Source organism: Zalophus californianus, chromosome 2 (genome assembly GCF_009762305.2).
Source record: "Zalophus californianus isolate mZalCal1 chromosome 2, mZalCal1.pri.v2, whole genome shotgun sequence".
NCBI classification, from domain to species: domain Eukaryota; kingdom Metazoa; phylum Chordata; class Mammalia; order Carnivora; family Otariidae; genus Zalophus; species Zalophus californianus.
Genome location: NC_045596.1, coordinates 163,798,309 through 163,815,547, shown reverse-complemented (window position 1 = coordinate 163,815,547; position 17,239 = coordinate 163,798,309). Strand labels below are relative to the sequence as shown.

General features: G+C 38.4%; 1 protein-coding gene across 8 annotated transcripts in view; it reads left to right on the top strand.

Moving 5' to 3' along the window:
• HOOK3 (hook microtubule tethering protein 3) overlaps positions 1-17,239 on the top strand; it is a 104,410-nt gene that overhangs the window by 1,078 nt on the left and 86,093 nt on the right. For 4 of the 8 annotated variants that reach the window (XM_027598034.2, XM_027598030.2, XM_027598038.2 and 1 more), the window contains exon 2: positions 6,480-6,565. In XM_027598034.2, the coding sequence (XP_027453835.2) occupies positions 6,480-6,565 (86 nt within the window). Of the gene's footprint in view, positions 1-493; positions 683-727; positions 3,344-4,156; positions 4,295-6,479; positions 6,566-17,239 lie in introns of those variants that run through there. The other 4 variants (XM_027598035.2, XM_027598036.2, XM_027598037.2 and 1 more) reach the window with 4 other exon arrangements.

The following is a 17,239-nucleotide window of genomic DNA, read 5'->3' as shown; positions in this document are numbered from 1 at the left end:
ATGCTAATAATTGTGCCTTTAGCAGCCTCTTCGAGAGCCGGACCTAAAACCCAGGCTGTGTTTCACAAACCTTGATGTCAGTTTTTTGGGGGGTGGGGGCGTGTGTGTTTTTATGTATAGAGGTCTGCAGAGCCAGGAGATAAACCTAGTGCTTTTTCTGGGAGTTTTACTCACTGCTAAAAATGTTAAATGTCACTTCTAGAATAAGACACTAATTATATTTATTGAGGTGACTACAGCATTTGGATTAATGTTAAAAGTAAGATACAGATGTCAAAGAAATTCTGTTCAGTGGTGCCTTGATTTATAAGTTCAGATCCCTAAAATACGGATGTCACTTTCCTGTGTGGGGGCACTTCCATGGAAAGGTTAGACAAGCATTGCCTTAGGTAGGTTGTAACACAGGTAGTGTAAATACTGAGTTTTGTGTTTTTTTTTTTTAGATTTTATTTATTTATTTGAGAGAGCGAGAGAGCGAACACCAGAGGGAGAGGGAGAAGCAGACTCCCCTGATGAGCTGGGAGCCCCACACGGAGCTCCTTCCAAGGACCCTGAGATCATGACCTGAGCTGAAAGCAGATGCTTAACCAACTGAGCCACCCAGGCGCCCCTACTCTGAGATTTTCATAATGTGTTCTCTGTCAGGAATCAAATTATGTCTTCTGAAACAATATATATACTGGTAGGGCTTGATATATTCTGTAACTTTTATGTTAGGCTATTCTTGGGATTTCGGGGTGTTTTTGTTTTTTGCAATAATATATAGTTAATACACAGCTTACAAATATAGTGGATTCCAACTTCAGATGAGAAGATGGGTTTCACTATATTTTAGAGAACAAAAACTGCTAAGCTGCATAATGTGGCCAAGGCAGGGGAGAGATAAAGGAAAAGAATGAACACATTCTTTGATACTGCGGAGGGAATAGATTTGGCAGAGGTTGTAAAAACAGAAGATTGAGGATCTTAAGGTGTGCCTTTTGAGTCTGTACAAGTTAAGTTCCTCAATGCTAGAAAAAGGCAATAGGGCAAAGATGAGGAAGCTAACTGAATCTGAAGTAGGGCTGCATTGTTTAAAGTCTAGAAAGACAAGTCTTAAAAACGGGTGTATTTGAAGGGCATCTGCAAAAAGATGGTGATCATTGCAGTTATTTGAGAAATGCTAATAAAAATATAGAGGAAGAGTCTTAGAGGGAAGTTTGAAGGGATACTAAGAGAAGCACACAGTATGAGAGCATCTATTTAGAATCTGGTAAATGTCAAGAAAACAGAAAATCCAGGTTATCAGATATGGAGAGAGGTCAGGGAATATGGTGTTGTAGAAAAGGATTTTTGAAATGTCACAAGGAAAATTTCTGGAGAAAAGATTAGTGATTTGAGGGCAGAGTCTACACAAAGATGTACAATTCTAAGATTTGGAAACATTTTTAAAACCTTATGCATTGAAATGTTTCAAAATAGAGTTAAATGCTGGCTTCTCTTTAAGTTGTCATTATAAAAAGCAGAATAAATGTTTATGCAGAAAATGAAGTAACTGAGTGTACGTTTAGTCTAGTAATTCCCCTCATATCTGGAGACCAGCTTATGCTGAAAACAATTCCAAAACCAAGTGTGGGGGAAAAAATGTATGCAATACACTCCAAAGTGAAACCCATTGGCGCATCTGGCTGGCTCAGTCAGTAGAACATGTGACTCTCAGTCTCAGGGCAGTGAGTTCAAGCCCCGCAGTTGGCATGGAACCTACTTAAAAAGACAAGACTCCCATATGGACTAATTTACTCTGCATAAACTTATAGCCACATGTGGGTTCTGTGCACACAGAAGGTTAGGAGGTAACTGCAACACTCCGGCAAGGTACAGACAGCTGCCGGTGACCTAGAAGATCCAAGAACTGAAAGCTAAGCCCTGCGTGATTCATTCTCTGAGCTGACAGCCTTACAGAATTCAAGAACCTCCATGCTCAATTATTTAAGATCATAACTATCATCTTGAATATCAAAAGTTTATTTTCACTACATAGCATTTAGTACTAGATAAGAGGTAGATAGTACACTTTAGAAATTCTTTCACTAGGAATAGTTAAAATAATAAAACCTCAGGCACCTAAAAGGGATGACTATTAGTCACCTATCCAGAATTCATTTCTGTGGACATTGAATTGCATTAAGTGCTGGATAAATTGCTATTGTATCAGAGCACCTGCTAGCCCAAGAATCAAATGTTCCAAATTTTTGTTGAAAGAGGAATACTTAGGAGAAGACAGTATCCTACTGGTGGAAAACACCTTAAGCTTAAATTCCAAATCAGAGTTTATGCAGCAAGCAAGTTCAGCAGGATGTGCTTGAAAATTTCCACTCTACCTCCTCTCCCCACCCTCTGAGTCAAATTGTGTTCTTACCTGTTAAAGAAATCTGCCCTGCCTGTTATACCTGTCAAGCCTAATTTCTTGAACTTTACATGAAAAGATTGTTCTTTCTTAGGTTTTAGAGACTGAAAAACCAGAAAGAGTCTGGGATGCTACCGGTTAATGGCAAGAAGTTAAGTGGGAAAAGAATCCTCACATAGGCTAAGTACATTTCTTCTGGGAAACCCAGCAAGATTAGCATACCCTTGTAATTTTCATATTACCTAACAGCCAATAAAATGTGTACTAGTGTATAGACTTGGGGAAGGTATCATTTTTGTGATGGTATCTCCCACCTTCCATTCTCTCTGCCTAACTCCATTCTACCAACAATTTTTGTTCTGTGATGGAGGAATAATCAGTGTATAGAAGTTAAAGCACATTTTTTAAAAGCATTATTTTTCTTTTTTAAAAATTGAGGGTGAATATAAAATGGTAGATAAGAGCATAGGTTCTGACATTTGAACCTGGGTTCAAATCCTATTTTTGTTTCATACTCAGTATGGGTGACTTTATCTCTGTTTCAGTTGCATTCATTCAGGTGGTTCTTACGCTTTGGTATTGATTAGCATTGTTAGAGCATTAAAACACTGATTGCTAGGCCCCATGTCCAGAGTTTGTAATTCAGTAGGTCTGGGCTAGGGCCTGAGATTCTGATTGCTAACAAGTTTCCAGATGATGCAATAGTTAGTGGCTTGGGGACCGCATACCTTGAGAACCACTGCTCTTGAGCAGGGATTTTTAATTTTAGCATTATTGACGTTTGGGGTTGGAGAATTCTTTGTGGCAGTGCCCTGTGCATTGTAGGACATTAAAAATAGCATCCCTGGCCTCTACCTACTAGATGCCAATAGCACACACCTATTTGTTAAAACCAGAAATGTCTCAGGGAGCAAAATCACCCCTGGTTGAGAACTGCTGTGGCGATACTAATTCCAGGTGATCCCATGCTTTACTTTTATCATGCTTTTGTGGGGGGAGGGTGAGATGGAGTTGGGTGATGTTAATAGAGTTTCTTGGAATTGAAAGAGGTTATGACCTTTTAGGTAGGATTTCACACCTTAATGCACTTAGGTGTATTTATCTTTAAATTCTACCCTACTGCTATCCGGACACATCTTGTTAGATATTAACTCGGAGTTGAGGAGAACTGGTATATGATAGTTTTTTTTTTTTAATTAAAATATAATTCACATACCATAAAATTCATTCTTTTATTTTTTTCTTTAGAATTCTTTTATTTATTTATTTTTTAAGATTATGTTTATTTGACGGTGCACGGGGAGCGGGACTCAATCCCAGGACCCTAGGATCATGACCTGAACCAAAGGCAGATGCTTAATTGACTGAGCCGCCCAGGCACCCCAAAATTCATTCTTTTAAAGTGTACAATTCAGTGATTTGTAGTATGATCACAAGGTTGTTCAACCATCACCACTATCTAACACCCAAAAACATTTTTATCATCCCAAAAGGAAACTCCATAAAGCTAGATTTTCTTTGGGACCTGCTTTACTTTTATTTCAAGCACAGGTGGACATCATGTAGCCTTCATGATCAAGTATTTATTTACCTTAAGAGCCAATACAGAGAAAGTAATTAAACAATTACTTCTAAACAGAAGCCACATTTTAAAAATCAGAATGAAGATCGCTTTTTCTAAGTCCTAATAGAGAAATAGAATTTTAGTACTAAATTACATTATTGAAAAATTACTTGCTTTATTGATGTTTTTTTCTTCTAATTGGCCAGAGACAGTTTCCTAATCTGCTTTGGATCAGAGGGTTCCAAATGCCCAACCCGTGTCCCACCACATAATTATTTGATGAGCTTGTTAAAAGTCGATTCCCAGCCTTCTTCAACTTTCCAGAAGATTCTGATGTACACCAGGTTTGGGAACCACTGCTTTCAACTTTTCAAAATATCTAATGTACATTCATTTTCTCATTTATTCTCTTAACAACACCTCTCCATAAGGTATTTTTCCCAATTACTAGATTAAAAAACTTATTAAGAGAGGTAAAGTGGCACCCCCAGGTTCACACAGCAAATTAGGAGCAAAGTTGGGATAGAATTAGTGCATTGCATTCAAAGCATACTCACTTAGGGCTTATTCTGTCAGACATTGTGCTAAGATTGGTGGTAAACAGATAAATGAGATGTGGCCCTCACTGCTGCCTCCTTTTCATTCTAAACCTATGAGAGATTTATCAACTGTAAAATGAAAGCAGGTGCTTCTCTTTTTTTAAACTACATTGTTACCACATTACTATTGAGGAGGGAGCTGGAGATAGTATAGAATAAAATTTAGTATCAATTCCTGCAGATATTTATTTGTTCCATTTATTCATTTACTAATTATTTATTGAACCTCTACCATGTATGAGGTTAGTGTTAGGGGATGGCTTCTTTTCATTACTCTCCCAAATGGATACCTAGGTAAAAACCACTTGCGTTGTGATCTTTAAGATAAATCCCTTAGTTTCCACACCATAACCATCACTACCCACAAGACTCTCCCATATAGGAAATATAAAGAAGTTATTGCATTTGTCAGTAGCTTTTTTTTTTTAAGAAGGTAAATAATACAATACAGAGAAGTAGACACTCACCTACTGTTACGAAGTGAGAAAATTACTAGAACAGAATTACTAGTATTAAGGACAGTTTGTATTTATCAGAAACCTTAAAATGTGCATACACTTTGACCCAGTAATTTCACTTCTGAGTATGTAACCCAATAAATAAAAATGTGAGAAGAGCTGAGTGTTATTCCCAATATTTCCATTGTCTCTACTTAGTTTGACCTCATCTGTGTTAATAATGTAAACTTACTAAAATAGGTCTCTGTGCCTCTTCCCCTCCAATTCTTTCTTACCTGCAGCCAGGATGATCTTTATACGGTGCAAATCTCATGGCCTCAGTCTCCTGCTTGGAGTCCTTTGCTTACCCCTCCCCCCACCCAGTTGCTCTTAGAATAAAGTCCTAACATGGCTTATGAGGTTTTGCACAATGCTGCTCCATCTTTCACCATTATATTCTATTCCCTCTTCCATCTCTTCCTCTTCCCACCCCCCATCCCATGCTAAGCCGTTTTTCATTCCTAGACTGCATCCTACTCTCACTTCTAACATTTGTGTTGCTATTTGCATATCCTATCATACTCTTTCATTTTGCTAACCTATAAACGTGGGAGAGCATGGCCGCATCTGTCTTTTCTCAGTGATTTATTTCCTTCTAAGTCTTGGTTGCACTACTGGGTATAATCATTGTTGGCTCAGCTGTATTATCCTACTCATGGAAATAATTTCTATTTCTTGACCATGTCATGCTGACCAGTGCAAAATTTGTTGTTGGTTTTTTGTTTTTTGCGAAGTTAGATCTAATTCAGAATACATTTAGACTCAAAATTGAATATCTAACCTCAACTGTAATGTGACTTCTGCATCCGTGTAAAGATAGTTTCGTTTTGAGTAAAAGAAGTCTCAACCTGGCCAGTCTTAAACACGTCTATCTCACATAATAGGCTTTTTTTTTTTTTGATTCAATGGCTCAATTTTGGCCTCAAGGACTTAGTTCTTTGTGTCCCTCTTCTCTGTCGTACACTGCATTGGCCTCATCCTAAAATGTATTCCATTAAGAGCCCTAAGATGACTGCTGGGGGCAGTTGAGGCAACATATGTGTTCACAGCAAGAGGAGATTGGCTTTTCTTTCCTAGAAACTCAAGTTCAAGCATCTCCCTGCAACACTTTGGTTTGCCCTGTGAATCCTAAGTTAGTCACTGGTAGAGGGGATTAAGGTACCATGACTTGCTTAGATTGGCCATCTGTAAGGAGAATGAATGGATGCTGGGATGTCACCAGGTATCTGCCACAATTTCTTTTCTACCTAAGGGAAAAAATGACAATGAGAACCTGCAGGAAATTTCCCATAAGGGAAAAATTTTCCAACTCTACTGCTTTTAAAACTTTATTCCAGCTCTCAAGATGAGATAATCATAAAAAGAAGCCTAAGAAATCTCCTATATAATTAACCATGGAATCTCCCCCCAACCCCCCCCTTTTTTCCCCCCAGATCCAGACATTTAATGTGGATGCACCATGCCAGACTGTAGAAGATTTAACGAATGGGGTTGTGATGGCCCAGGTTCTTCAAAAAATGTAAGAATAAATTGCTTTATCTTTTTGTGTATTCTTATATGTGAATACTTACTAGATTGAAAACATGGACAAAAAAATGTTTACCTGAAATGTGTGTTGCATGTAGAATAAGAGCTGTAAATGTCAGTTATTATTTTGATGGCATGTACTTGTTTAGGTACAGATTGACTGGCTGAAAGTTTAATTAGGGCCATAATTGTTAAAATACTCCATTGGTTTTAGCAGAATTATTTGTTCTTATGTTTTTCAGTGTAAGCTTGGCAGAAATTTTCATGTTAGTGATGAGCTTTTCTCATTGTAGAAGAATCTGGAGGCTTACTCCCTCTTTCTTTAGGATTTTGATCAAATGTTATCAGTGAGGCCTTCCCTGACCACTCATAAAATAAGTGACAACCATTCCCCTATGCTCTGCTGTATCCCTTTTAACCTTTTATGTTCTTCTTTGAGGTATATTAACACCATCTTATATACCATATATTCATTTGTTTTATGCTGCTCCCCCCGCCACCCATGTATTATATACACACATAGTGTGAAATCCACACAGAGACGAGGAATTTGTTTTGTTCACTGTTGTGTCCTAGCACAAGGTTGGTTTTTGGCTTAATCATATGAAAATGCCCTTTGAAGGTCACAGATGGTTAAATATCATTAGTTTTTCATGATTCAGCCTGCATCATGGATACTCATGTCTACCAAATGATTAAAAGAATGACATACTTGTTTGGGATATACGAAACATACCTGATTCTTCTAAGTAGTTGAAAAAATAGAGGTTGTAAAATTGATGTTGTATGGGTATCTCCAACTTGATCCAGGAAATTTTCAAATAAAACATTACTTGTAAATTTAAGAACTCATTAGGCTTGATGTGACTTGGGGTATACTTTTGTCTTTTGAAGCACTGAGCACTTGTAGGCCCTATGATATTGGAAGATTTGCATATGACTAGCTGGAATTTCCTGCAGTTTTGTAAGAATCCATATCAACAGTAAATGAATTCTTGCTGTTGTTCACTTTGCAGTGAGCTATATAGAGTTGCCCATCTGAAAAGCAGTTCAGATGCCTGCATTTCAGAGAATCTGTGTGTCTTTAGAACTAGGGACTGATTTGATCAAAATCCTAAAGAAAGAGGGAGTAAGCCTCCAGATTCTTCTACAATGAGAAAAGCTCATCACTAACATGAAAATTTCTGCCAAGCTTACACTGAAAAACATAAGAACAACTAGCTTGCTGTCGCTTTCTTCTGTAACTACATGACACATCTCTCCAGATACACAGGCGCACAGACTTTTTGATGGAGCTTGAAAAGGCTCATTTGAACCTGATCAGGCTTGGTTCTAGCACTATGAGAACAGTGATCCTGTGATTTTCATGGTCACCTCTGAGTGGTGCCCTAATAATTTTTAGCCTTGAATGGTCTTGAGAATTTCACTGAAGCTGAGTAAGCTTTCCAGGTATGTGTCAGTAAATGAGTTTTTTGCTTAAGTTAGTTCGGGTAGGATTTGTGTCATTTGCAGAAACCAGAAGAACTGTATGTGTATATTGTTTTACCAAATCAGGATCATAGCATACATCATAAAAGCAATTAATTTACCAAGGTCTTGTAGGCATATTTCTCATCAGTACTTAGTTTTTTACCTTTTTTCCCCAAAATGTCTTCTTTTTGTTATGGTTAAACATATACGGAAAAGTATACTAAAAAAGTGATGAATATGTGTGTTTATGTATATCATCTACGTATTTGTGTATACACATCTATGTAACCACCACCCAGATTGAAATATATAACTTATCTAGCCCCAGATGGTTCCCTTATGACCCTCTCTAATCAATACCCCTTGCCCAATGACAGCCGTGATTCTGACTTCTACACCAGTAATTAGTTTTTTCTGTTTTTGGACATCGTATGAAGGGAATAATACAGTATGTATTCTTTTGTGTCTGACTCCTTTCACTCAACATAATGTCTGAGATTCATTCATATTGTTGCATATTATCTATTAATAACTTCAACTTCAAGGAAGTTCAGTTCCTCCTTGTCCCTTTGATATTTATTGAATGGCTACTTTGTGTCCAGCACTGGTGAAACGGGTAAGCCACAACTCACAGGGCAATTGCCTTCAGAGAGTTTAAAACCTTGGGAAAAACAAATTTTTAAATAACTATGAAAACAGAATTGCTATTATAAACAGTGCTACAGGGCAGAAATACACAATGTTATGAAAGTTTGTAAAGAGACATATTTAACTTAAGGAAGTCACAAACATTTTACCTGAGAAAGTAAAGAAATGAAATCTTTTTTTTAAGTTGTTTTTTTTTTTTAAGATTTTATTTATTTATTTGACAGAGACACAGCGAGCAGGGGGAGTGGGAGAGGGAGAAGCAGGCTTCCCACTGAGCAGGGAGCCCGATGCGGGGCTTAATCCCAGGACTCTGGGATCATGACCTGAGCCATCCAGGTGCCCCAAGAAATTAAATCTGAAAGAAGATTGGTAACAGATTCCTTAGCATACAGAAGACCGCACACAGAGGAGGCTGTACCAGCTGATGGAGTATGGTGAATACCACCACAGAAAGAAAGAGGGAGCATGTTACAAAATGAGGATGGAAAGAGAGATGTTGCCAGACCATGTAGGGCCTTGTGTCTTTATTCCAAGGGATATGACAAGCAATTTGGGAGGTGCGGAGGCAGGGAAGAGTTAACAGGGTCAGATTTACATTTTTTTAAGTTTTTATTTAAATTCCAGTTAACACAGTGTAATATTAGTTTCAGGTGTACAATAAAGTGAGTCAGCACTTCCATATAACACCTGGTGCTCGTCATAAGTGCCCTCCTTAATCCCCATCACGTATTTAACCCTTCTGGTAACCATCAGTTCTCTACAGTTGAGTCCGTTTCTTCCTTCACCTCTTTTTTAATCCCTTTGCTCGTTTTGTTTCTTAAATTCCACATATGACTGAAATCATATGGTATTTGTCTTTCTCTAATTTATTTTGCTTAGCATAATACTCTAGCTCCAGGGGCTCCTGGGTGGCTCAGTCGTTAAACGTCTGCCTTCGGCTCAGGTCATGATCCCAGGCCCCTGGAATCGAGCCCCGCATCAGGCTCCCTGCTCGGTGGGAAGCCTGCTTCTCCCTCTCCCACTCCCCCTGCTTGTGTTCCTCCTCTCACTGTATCTCTCAAATAAATAAAATAAATAAAATCTTAAAAAAAAAAACCAACAAACTAGCTCCACCCATGTAGTTGCAGATGGCAAGATTTCATTCTTTTTTGATTGCTGGGTAACATTCCATTGTATATATACACCACATCTTCTTTATCCAATCATCAGTTGATGGACATTTGGGCTGTCTCCATAATTTGGCTATTGTAGATAATGCTGTCAAACATTGGGGTACATGTATCCCATGTATCCCATATTTTTGTGTTCTTTGGATTAAATACCCAGTAGTGCAATTGCTGGGTCATAGGGTAGTTCTGTTTTGGGGGGGGGGGGCAGGGAGAGAGAGAACAAACCAGGAGGAGGGTCAGAGAGAGGGGAAGAAGCAGACTATCTGCTGAGCAGGGATCCCGATGTGGGGCTCGATCCCACGACCTTAGCTGAAGGTAGATGCCTAATTGAGCCACCCAGGTGCCCCAGGGTAGTTCTATTTTTAACTTTTTGAGGCACCTCCATACTGTTTTCTACAGTAGCTGCACCAGTTTTCTTTTTCTTTTTAAGTTTTTATTTAAATTCGAGTTTGATTTACATTTTGAAAATATTCTGGCTGCGGGTGTAAAATGAATTAGAAGAGGCCATAATGATGAGGGATGATCAATTGGAAAGGAATTTGTAGTAAATTAGAAAGGAGATTATGGTACCTTAGATTAGGAGGTGGTGAAGGAGGTAGAGAAATGGATAGACTCAAAATAGTAGAGAAAACCAAATGTTGGTGATTGCTATGGGGTAGTGAGTAAAAGGGAGGTATCAAAATTGACTTTTAAATTTCTCACTTAAGCACATACACAGAAGTGCGGACAAAGCGCAGATTTGAGAATGCTGAAAGGGGATCTGCTGTGGAGGAGTGCTGGATCTATCATGCGTTTAGTTTGGGGGACATTGAATTTGAGTGGTATTGAGACATAAGAGAAAATGCCAAGTTAGCATTAGATCATCCAGGTCTAAAGTGTAGAAGAGAAGTCCAGAATCAATTTGGGTATCTCTTAATTGAAGCCATTAGTGTGGATTAAGTCACTTAGGGAATAGTATAGCATAAGAGGAAAATGTGTAGCCTGAGCCTTGAAGAACTTTGACGTTTAATTCTGGTTGGAACCTCAAACAGAGGTATCAGAGAGGTATGAGGAAAGCCAAAAGAGTGTGGGTGCTGAGCAGAGAGTTTTACTGGAGATTGCAAATCTTCTCATTTTGTCTGATCTGAGAAGTGAAAAACTGTATCTTTCTGTGGTTTCATTAGAAATTTTATCAAATAGAATGGGCCTAAGTATGTTTCTTGTTAGTATAATTTTTTCTGTATCCAGCCTTTTAGTCATTTTCCATTCATCTGCTTTCCAGGTTCTAAAATTTTGTTGCTCTTGTCTTCTTTCTCTTTGTCTATGTAGGTTCATGTCCCCTCCTTTTATTTTTAATTAATAGGACTTTGTTTTTTTAGAACAGTTTGTTTCACAGCAAAATTGAAATGGCAAAAGAGTTGCAGTATGGGATGACAAAAAACGTCTGAGGGTGGATGATAGTGACGGTGGCACAACGGTGTGAGTGCAGTTAATGCCACTGAACCGCACGCTTCAATTTAAATGACAAATTGTATGTTGTGTATATTTCACTACTTTAAAAAATTTTTAAAAATTGAGTGTGAAGTATGGCAAATTCTTACATATTCCTTGTCCCACTACACAGAGCGTCCCCCACTATCAACATCCCACACCAGAGTGGTACATTTGTTGTAATTGATGAACCTATGCCAAAACATCATCACCCAAAGTCCCTAATTTACATTAAAGTTCATTCTGTTTTGTACATTCTCTGTATGGGCTTGACAAATATGTAATGACATAGATCTACCATTGTAGTATCACACAGAGTAGTTTCACTGCCCTAAAAATCCTCTTTGCTCTACCTAGTCATCCTTCCCTCCACCCCAAACCCCCAGCAGCCCCTGATCTTTTTACTATCTCCATAGTTTTGCCTTTTCCAGAATGTCCTGTGATTGAAATCATAACCATATGTAGTCTTCTCAGATTGGCTTCTTTCATTTAGCAACATTGCATTTAAGATTTCTCCATGTGGCTTGATAGTTAATTTCTTTTTAGTGCTCCCCCTCTTTTTTGCAGCTTTAGTGAAAGGAAATTGACATATAGTAAGTTGTACATTTTTAAAGTATAGTATTTGATAAACTTTTATCTATGTAGATGCCTGTGAAACTATCGCCACAGCCAAGATAATGAACGTATCCATCACTTAAAGAAGTGTTTCAGTCCCTCCTTTCTGCCACCCCTTTCCCATCCCCAGGCAACCACTGATTTACTTTCCATCATTATAGATTAATTTGCAATTTCTAGAAATTTATATAAGTGAACTCACACAATACATTTTATTTGAGGGAGAAGGTATGGCTTCTTTCATACAGCATGCTATTTTGAGATTCATGTTGCCTATAATAGTTCGTACGTACTCCATTATATGGATAGGCCGTGATCTATTCATCTATTCATTCATCTACCGATGAACATCTGGGTTATTTTAGTTTGGGACTATTACAAATAAAGCATCTTTGAACATTAGCATACAAATCTTTGTATGGACATATCTTTTCATTTCCCTCCCATAAAATCCCACCCAGGAGTGGAATGGTTAGACCATATAGTTAGGTGTATGTTTAATATTTAGAAGACTGCCAGAGTGTTTCCAAAGTGGATGTACTATTTTTGCCCCAACAAGCAGTGTATGAACGTTCTTATTTCACCACAGTCTAACCATCACTTGCTAAGGTCAATTATTTTTTTTGTTTGTTTGTTTTTAAGGTTTTATATTTAAGTAATCTCTACATCTGGCATGGGGCTTGAACCCTGAAATCGAGTCACATGCTCTACCGACTAAGCCAGTCAGGTGCCCCTGTTTTGTTTTGTTTTAATTGAAGTATAGTTGATAACACAGTATTACATTAATTTCAGGTGTATAAGGCAGTCTTTGATTTTAGTCATTCTGGTGGCTGTCTAGTAATAACTCACTGTGGTTTTAGTTTGTGTTCTTAGGATGACTAATGGTGTCCAGCACCTTTTCATGTTTTTGCCATCTATATATCTTCTTTTGTGAATAGTTTCCCATAATCTTTTGCCTGTTTTTTATTTAAATTGTCTTACTGAATTTAGAGTTCTTTATAAATACAAAATATAAATACTAAAACAAGTCATTTTTCAGATGTATGTCTTAAAATATTTTCTTCCAATCTGTGGCTTCCCTTTTTTTTTTTTTTTTTTTTAAGATTTGTTATTCATTTGACAGAGCACAAACAGGCTGGATCCCAGGACCCTGGGATCATGACCTGAGCCAAAGGCAGATGCTTAACCAACTGAGCCACCCAGGCTCCACTCCCCCTTTCATTTTCTTAATAGTGTTTTTGCAAGGCAAAAGTTTTAAATTTTGATAAAATCTAACTTTTTTCTTTCCCGTGTTGTTTTTATTCTATTTTTTTTTAAAGATTTTATTTTTAAGTAATCTCTACACCCAGTGTGGAGCTTGAACCCACAACCTCAAAAATCGAGAGTCATACATTCCATAGACTGAGCCAGCCAAGTGCCCCCTGTTTTTTTTCTTTTTTAATTTAAATTCAATTAGCCAACATGTTTGGGTTTTTTTTTTCTTATTAAGAAATGTTTACCACACCCAGGGTCACTAAGATTTTCTTGTGTTTTCCTCTAGAAGTTTTATAGTTCTGGTGCTTACCTTAGGTCTGTGATGAATTTTTAGTTACTTTTTGTATATAAGGATTGATTTTTTTTTCTTTTTTTGTACAGTTTATTAAAAAGATTCCTTTCCCATATTTTCTGTAGTTTTGATTATGTTGATTTGCCTAGTGACCAGACATATCATCCATAGATGATCAGATTCTTATTTAATTTTTACTATAGATCAGTCACCAGAAACATTAAGAAATACTGTCCTTTTACATCTGTACATTAACAAATACAAAAGGAAAACCTTTTTTTTCCCTTAAGTCTTGAGGGAACTGATTGTTGTTTAGTTTTGTTTTTATTTTTATTTTATTTATTTATTTTTTAAGATTTTATTCATTTATTTGACAGAAAGAGTAGGCAGAGCAGCAGGCAGAGGGAGACGCAGGCTCCCGACCCCCCTCTCCAGCAGAGAGCCTGATGCATGGCTTGATCCCAGGACCCTGGGATCATGACCTGAGCCAAAGACAGACGTTTAACTGACTGAGCCACCCAGGCGCCCAGGAACTGTGATTGTTAAATGAGCTTTCTATTTTCAACTTTATGGTTCGAAGAAAATTAATATTGGTAAAAAAAAAAATAAGCAGAATCCACTTCAGAGAGCACAGGATGTTTTATATGACATAGCAAGAATTTGAATTGGCTGTTTATGCTCTTAAGCTTGGTTAACCTGTAGTACTTGTGCCAAAGAATAGTCAGCGCTTTGCCTGATCCAGCTTAGACTCTGAAAGAGATCTGGTTCTCCCCTGACACTACTTCTGCAGGCTTCTCAAGTGATGGCTATTTTTTCTCCCAGAGACTTCAAGTACCACTTAGCCCAGAGGTACTAAGGTGGTACTCCTTAGTGCTGCTTCCAAACCATTCTCCTTCATCTTCCTTAAAACTCTAGTTTTGAATCTTATGACATCATCCACTACCCTTCATTGTTGTCGTTCCATCTCGTTTCTCAACAATATTGGATCCTGGCACACTGTCGGCTCTTCCCAAAATACTCTTACCTACATTCTTGGTGATTTGAATGTATACCTAGATGATTCTTCATATCCTTCCCTACCAGTTTCTTTTTTTTTTTTTTTTTTTTAAGATTTTATTTGACAGAGAGAGACACAGCGAGTGAGGGAACACAAGCAGGGGGAGTGGGAGAGGGAGAAGCAGGCTCCCTATGGAGCAGGGAGCCCTGACCTGGGGCTCGATCCCAGGACCTTGGGATCATGACCTGAGCTGAAGGTAGACGTTTAATGACTGAGCTACCCACGCGCCCCTCCCTACCAGTTTCTTGCACTCCTCTCCATTGGTCTTGTCTTGTACTAGATTTCAGGCACTCCTTCCCATGATCATACCCTATACCTTATAATTACTGATAATGTGTAATCCCCCATAATCTCGGTTTTCTCATTACCACTGTCTGATTATTGTTTCCTGTCTTTCCATCTCCCTTCCTCTGGTATCAAGTCTCCAATAATTCTTTAATTCTCTAGTGCCAGTGCGATCTTAAAACTGTCCACCTTCGCTGTTCTTTCTTTCCTCTTATTTAGCTGAAACTCCATGGTCAATCATAATTACTCCCCTGCGTATACTTTTAGCTCCCCTGCCCCTCTCATATTGTATTTGTTTTGCAAAACCACAACTCTGGTTGAATCTAATGTCCTACCAGTTCTGCTTCTTACCTATGCAGTTGAATCCAGCTGGAAAAAAAAATGCAAACATGCTGATGGATATCATTTTTAAATTTCTCACCACAAAACTGCAAGTGTTACCTTATGGAATCCCACAGTCATACTGTGTTTCCCTAGTGTTTTCATTCCCCCACTCTTCCAGATGACTATCTCACATTTTTCTCTCTTCAAACCTCCAGTACCACCTTCCCTGTCTCTCTTATCTGATCACCTTACTAGGTAGATACATCCTACGTCTGAGGAAATTGAAACAAATAAAAGTTTCCATAGAATCCCATGACTACATGTACCCATATGGCAGCATTAGTTTGACTTTGTCTTGCTACCTGTTATGATACATAGAGCTGTAGGTTTGGTGGGGAAGGTTTCTATCTTAAAAGTTAGTACTTGCATTTTGTATATTGCATCCCATTGCCTATTACCTACTTAGGATCATCACTTTACCAATTTGCTCTTTTCTAAATCATCACTTTTCCCTTATCTGCTGGATCATATTCACTAGCATGCAAGCAAACGGTTACTTCTTTTCTCTTTAAAAATACTTCTGGTCTCAGGGATGCCTGGTGACTCAACTGGTTAAGCGTCTGCCTTCGGCTCAGGGATCAAGTCCTGCATCTGGCTCCTTGATCCGTGGGGAGCCTGCTGCTCCCCCTGCTTGTGCTCGCGCACGTGCATGCATGCTTGCTCACTCTCTCTCTGACAAATAGATAAATAAAATCTTAAAAATAAAAATATTCTTGATCTCACTTTTGTCAGTCCATTTCTCCTCCCCTTTGTGGCAAAAACTTTTTTAAAGAATAGTCTGTACCCAGCTGTTTTGTATTCCTGTCGTCCAGCTCTTTTATTTAATCAAGTTATTTTTTTTAAAGATTTTATTTATTTATTTGACAGAGACACAGCGAGAGAGGGAACACAAGCGGGGGCAGGGGGAGTGGAAGAAGGAGAAGCAGGTTTACTGTGGAGCAGGGAGCCCAATGTGGGGCTCCATCCCAGGACCCTGGGACCATGACCTGAGCCGAAGGCAGATGCTTGACGACTGAGCCACCCAGGCACCCCACATCCGGGTCTTTTAAATCCACTTTTCAGTCAGGGATTTTTTTTTTTTTTCCCACCGTTTTATTAAAACTGTGCTTGTTAGGACCACCAGTTATCTACACAATGCTGATTCTAATGGCCCAATCTCAGTCCTTATCCAGACCTGGCAGCAGCATTCAAAGGACTTATCTCCTTGTAACACTTCTAAAAATTTGGTTTCCAAGATACTGTTAGCCTCTGGGTTTTTCTCCTGTCTTACTTGATGATCTGTATTTCCTTTGCTCATTTTTCCTCTTCTATCCTACTTCCTAACGGAGGAATGCTTAAAGGACTCAGGCCTTGCTACTCTTTTCTGTTTGCATTCACTTAGTTGATGACTTCATCTGGTCTCAGGGATTTAAACATCATCCATATCCGAATGACTCTCAAGTTTGTATCTCCAGCATGAATCTTTGCTTTGACCTCCAGACTTAACCTCATTGTCTATTCAGTGTCTCCATTTGAGTCTAAAAGACTCTCAGAGTTGTCATATCTAAAACTAAACTCTGTCTTCTACCTAAAACCCACTTGGTCAAAAATCTTCTCTTTTCAGTTGTTGGCATTTCCTTCCAGTTGCTCAAACCATTAAACCTTTCTTTTTTTCCCCATCCTACATAGAATCTTCCAGGAAATCCTGATAACTATGCTTTTAAAATATATCTATAAAGTGTATTTAAATCTAGCTTTTAGCTCTGACTTCCAGTTTACAGAAAAGCACAGAAGCTAGAGGAACAAGTTACACTAAATCATGAGGAAAGAATCAGGCAAATCCAGAAAGTGAGCTGTTTTATAGGACAATAGACCTAGTCTCCTCAGCAAGCCAATGCCATGAGATAAAGAAAGGGGGGTAGATTATTCTAAACTTAAAGAGCCTAAAGAGATGAGAAACAGGCAGTAACCAAACCCTGGGTTCATGACCTGAGCCGAAGGCAGACGCTTAACGGAGCCACCCGGGTGCCCCCTGGAAAACTT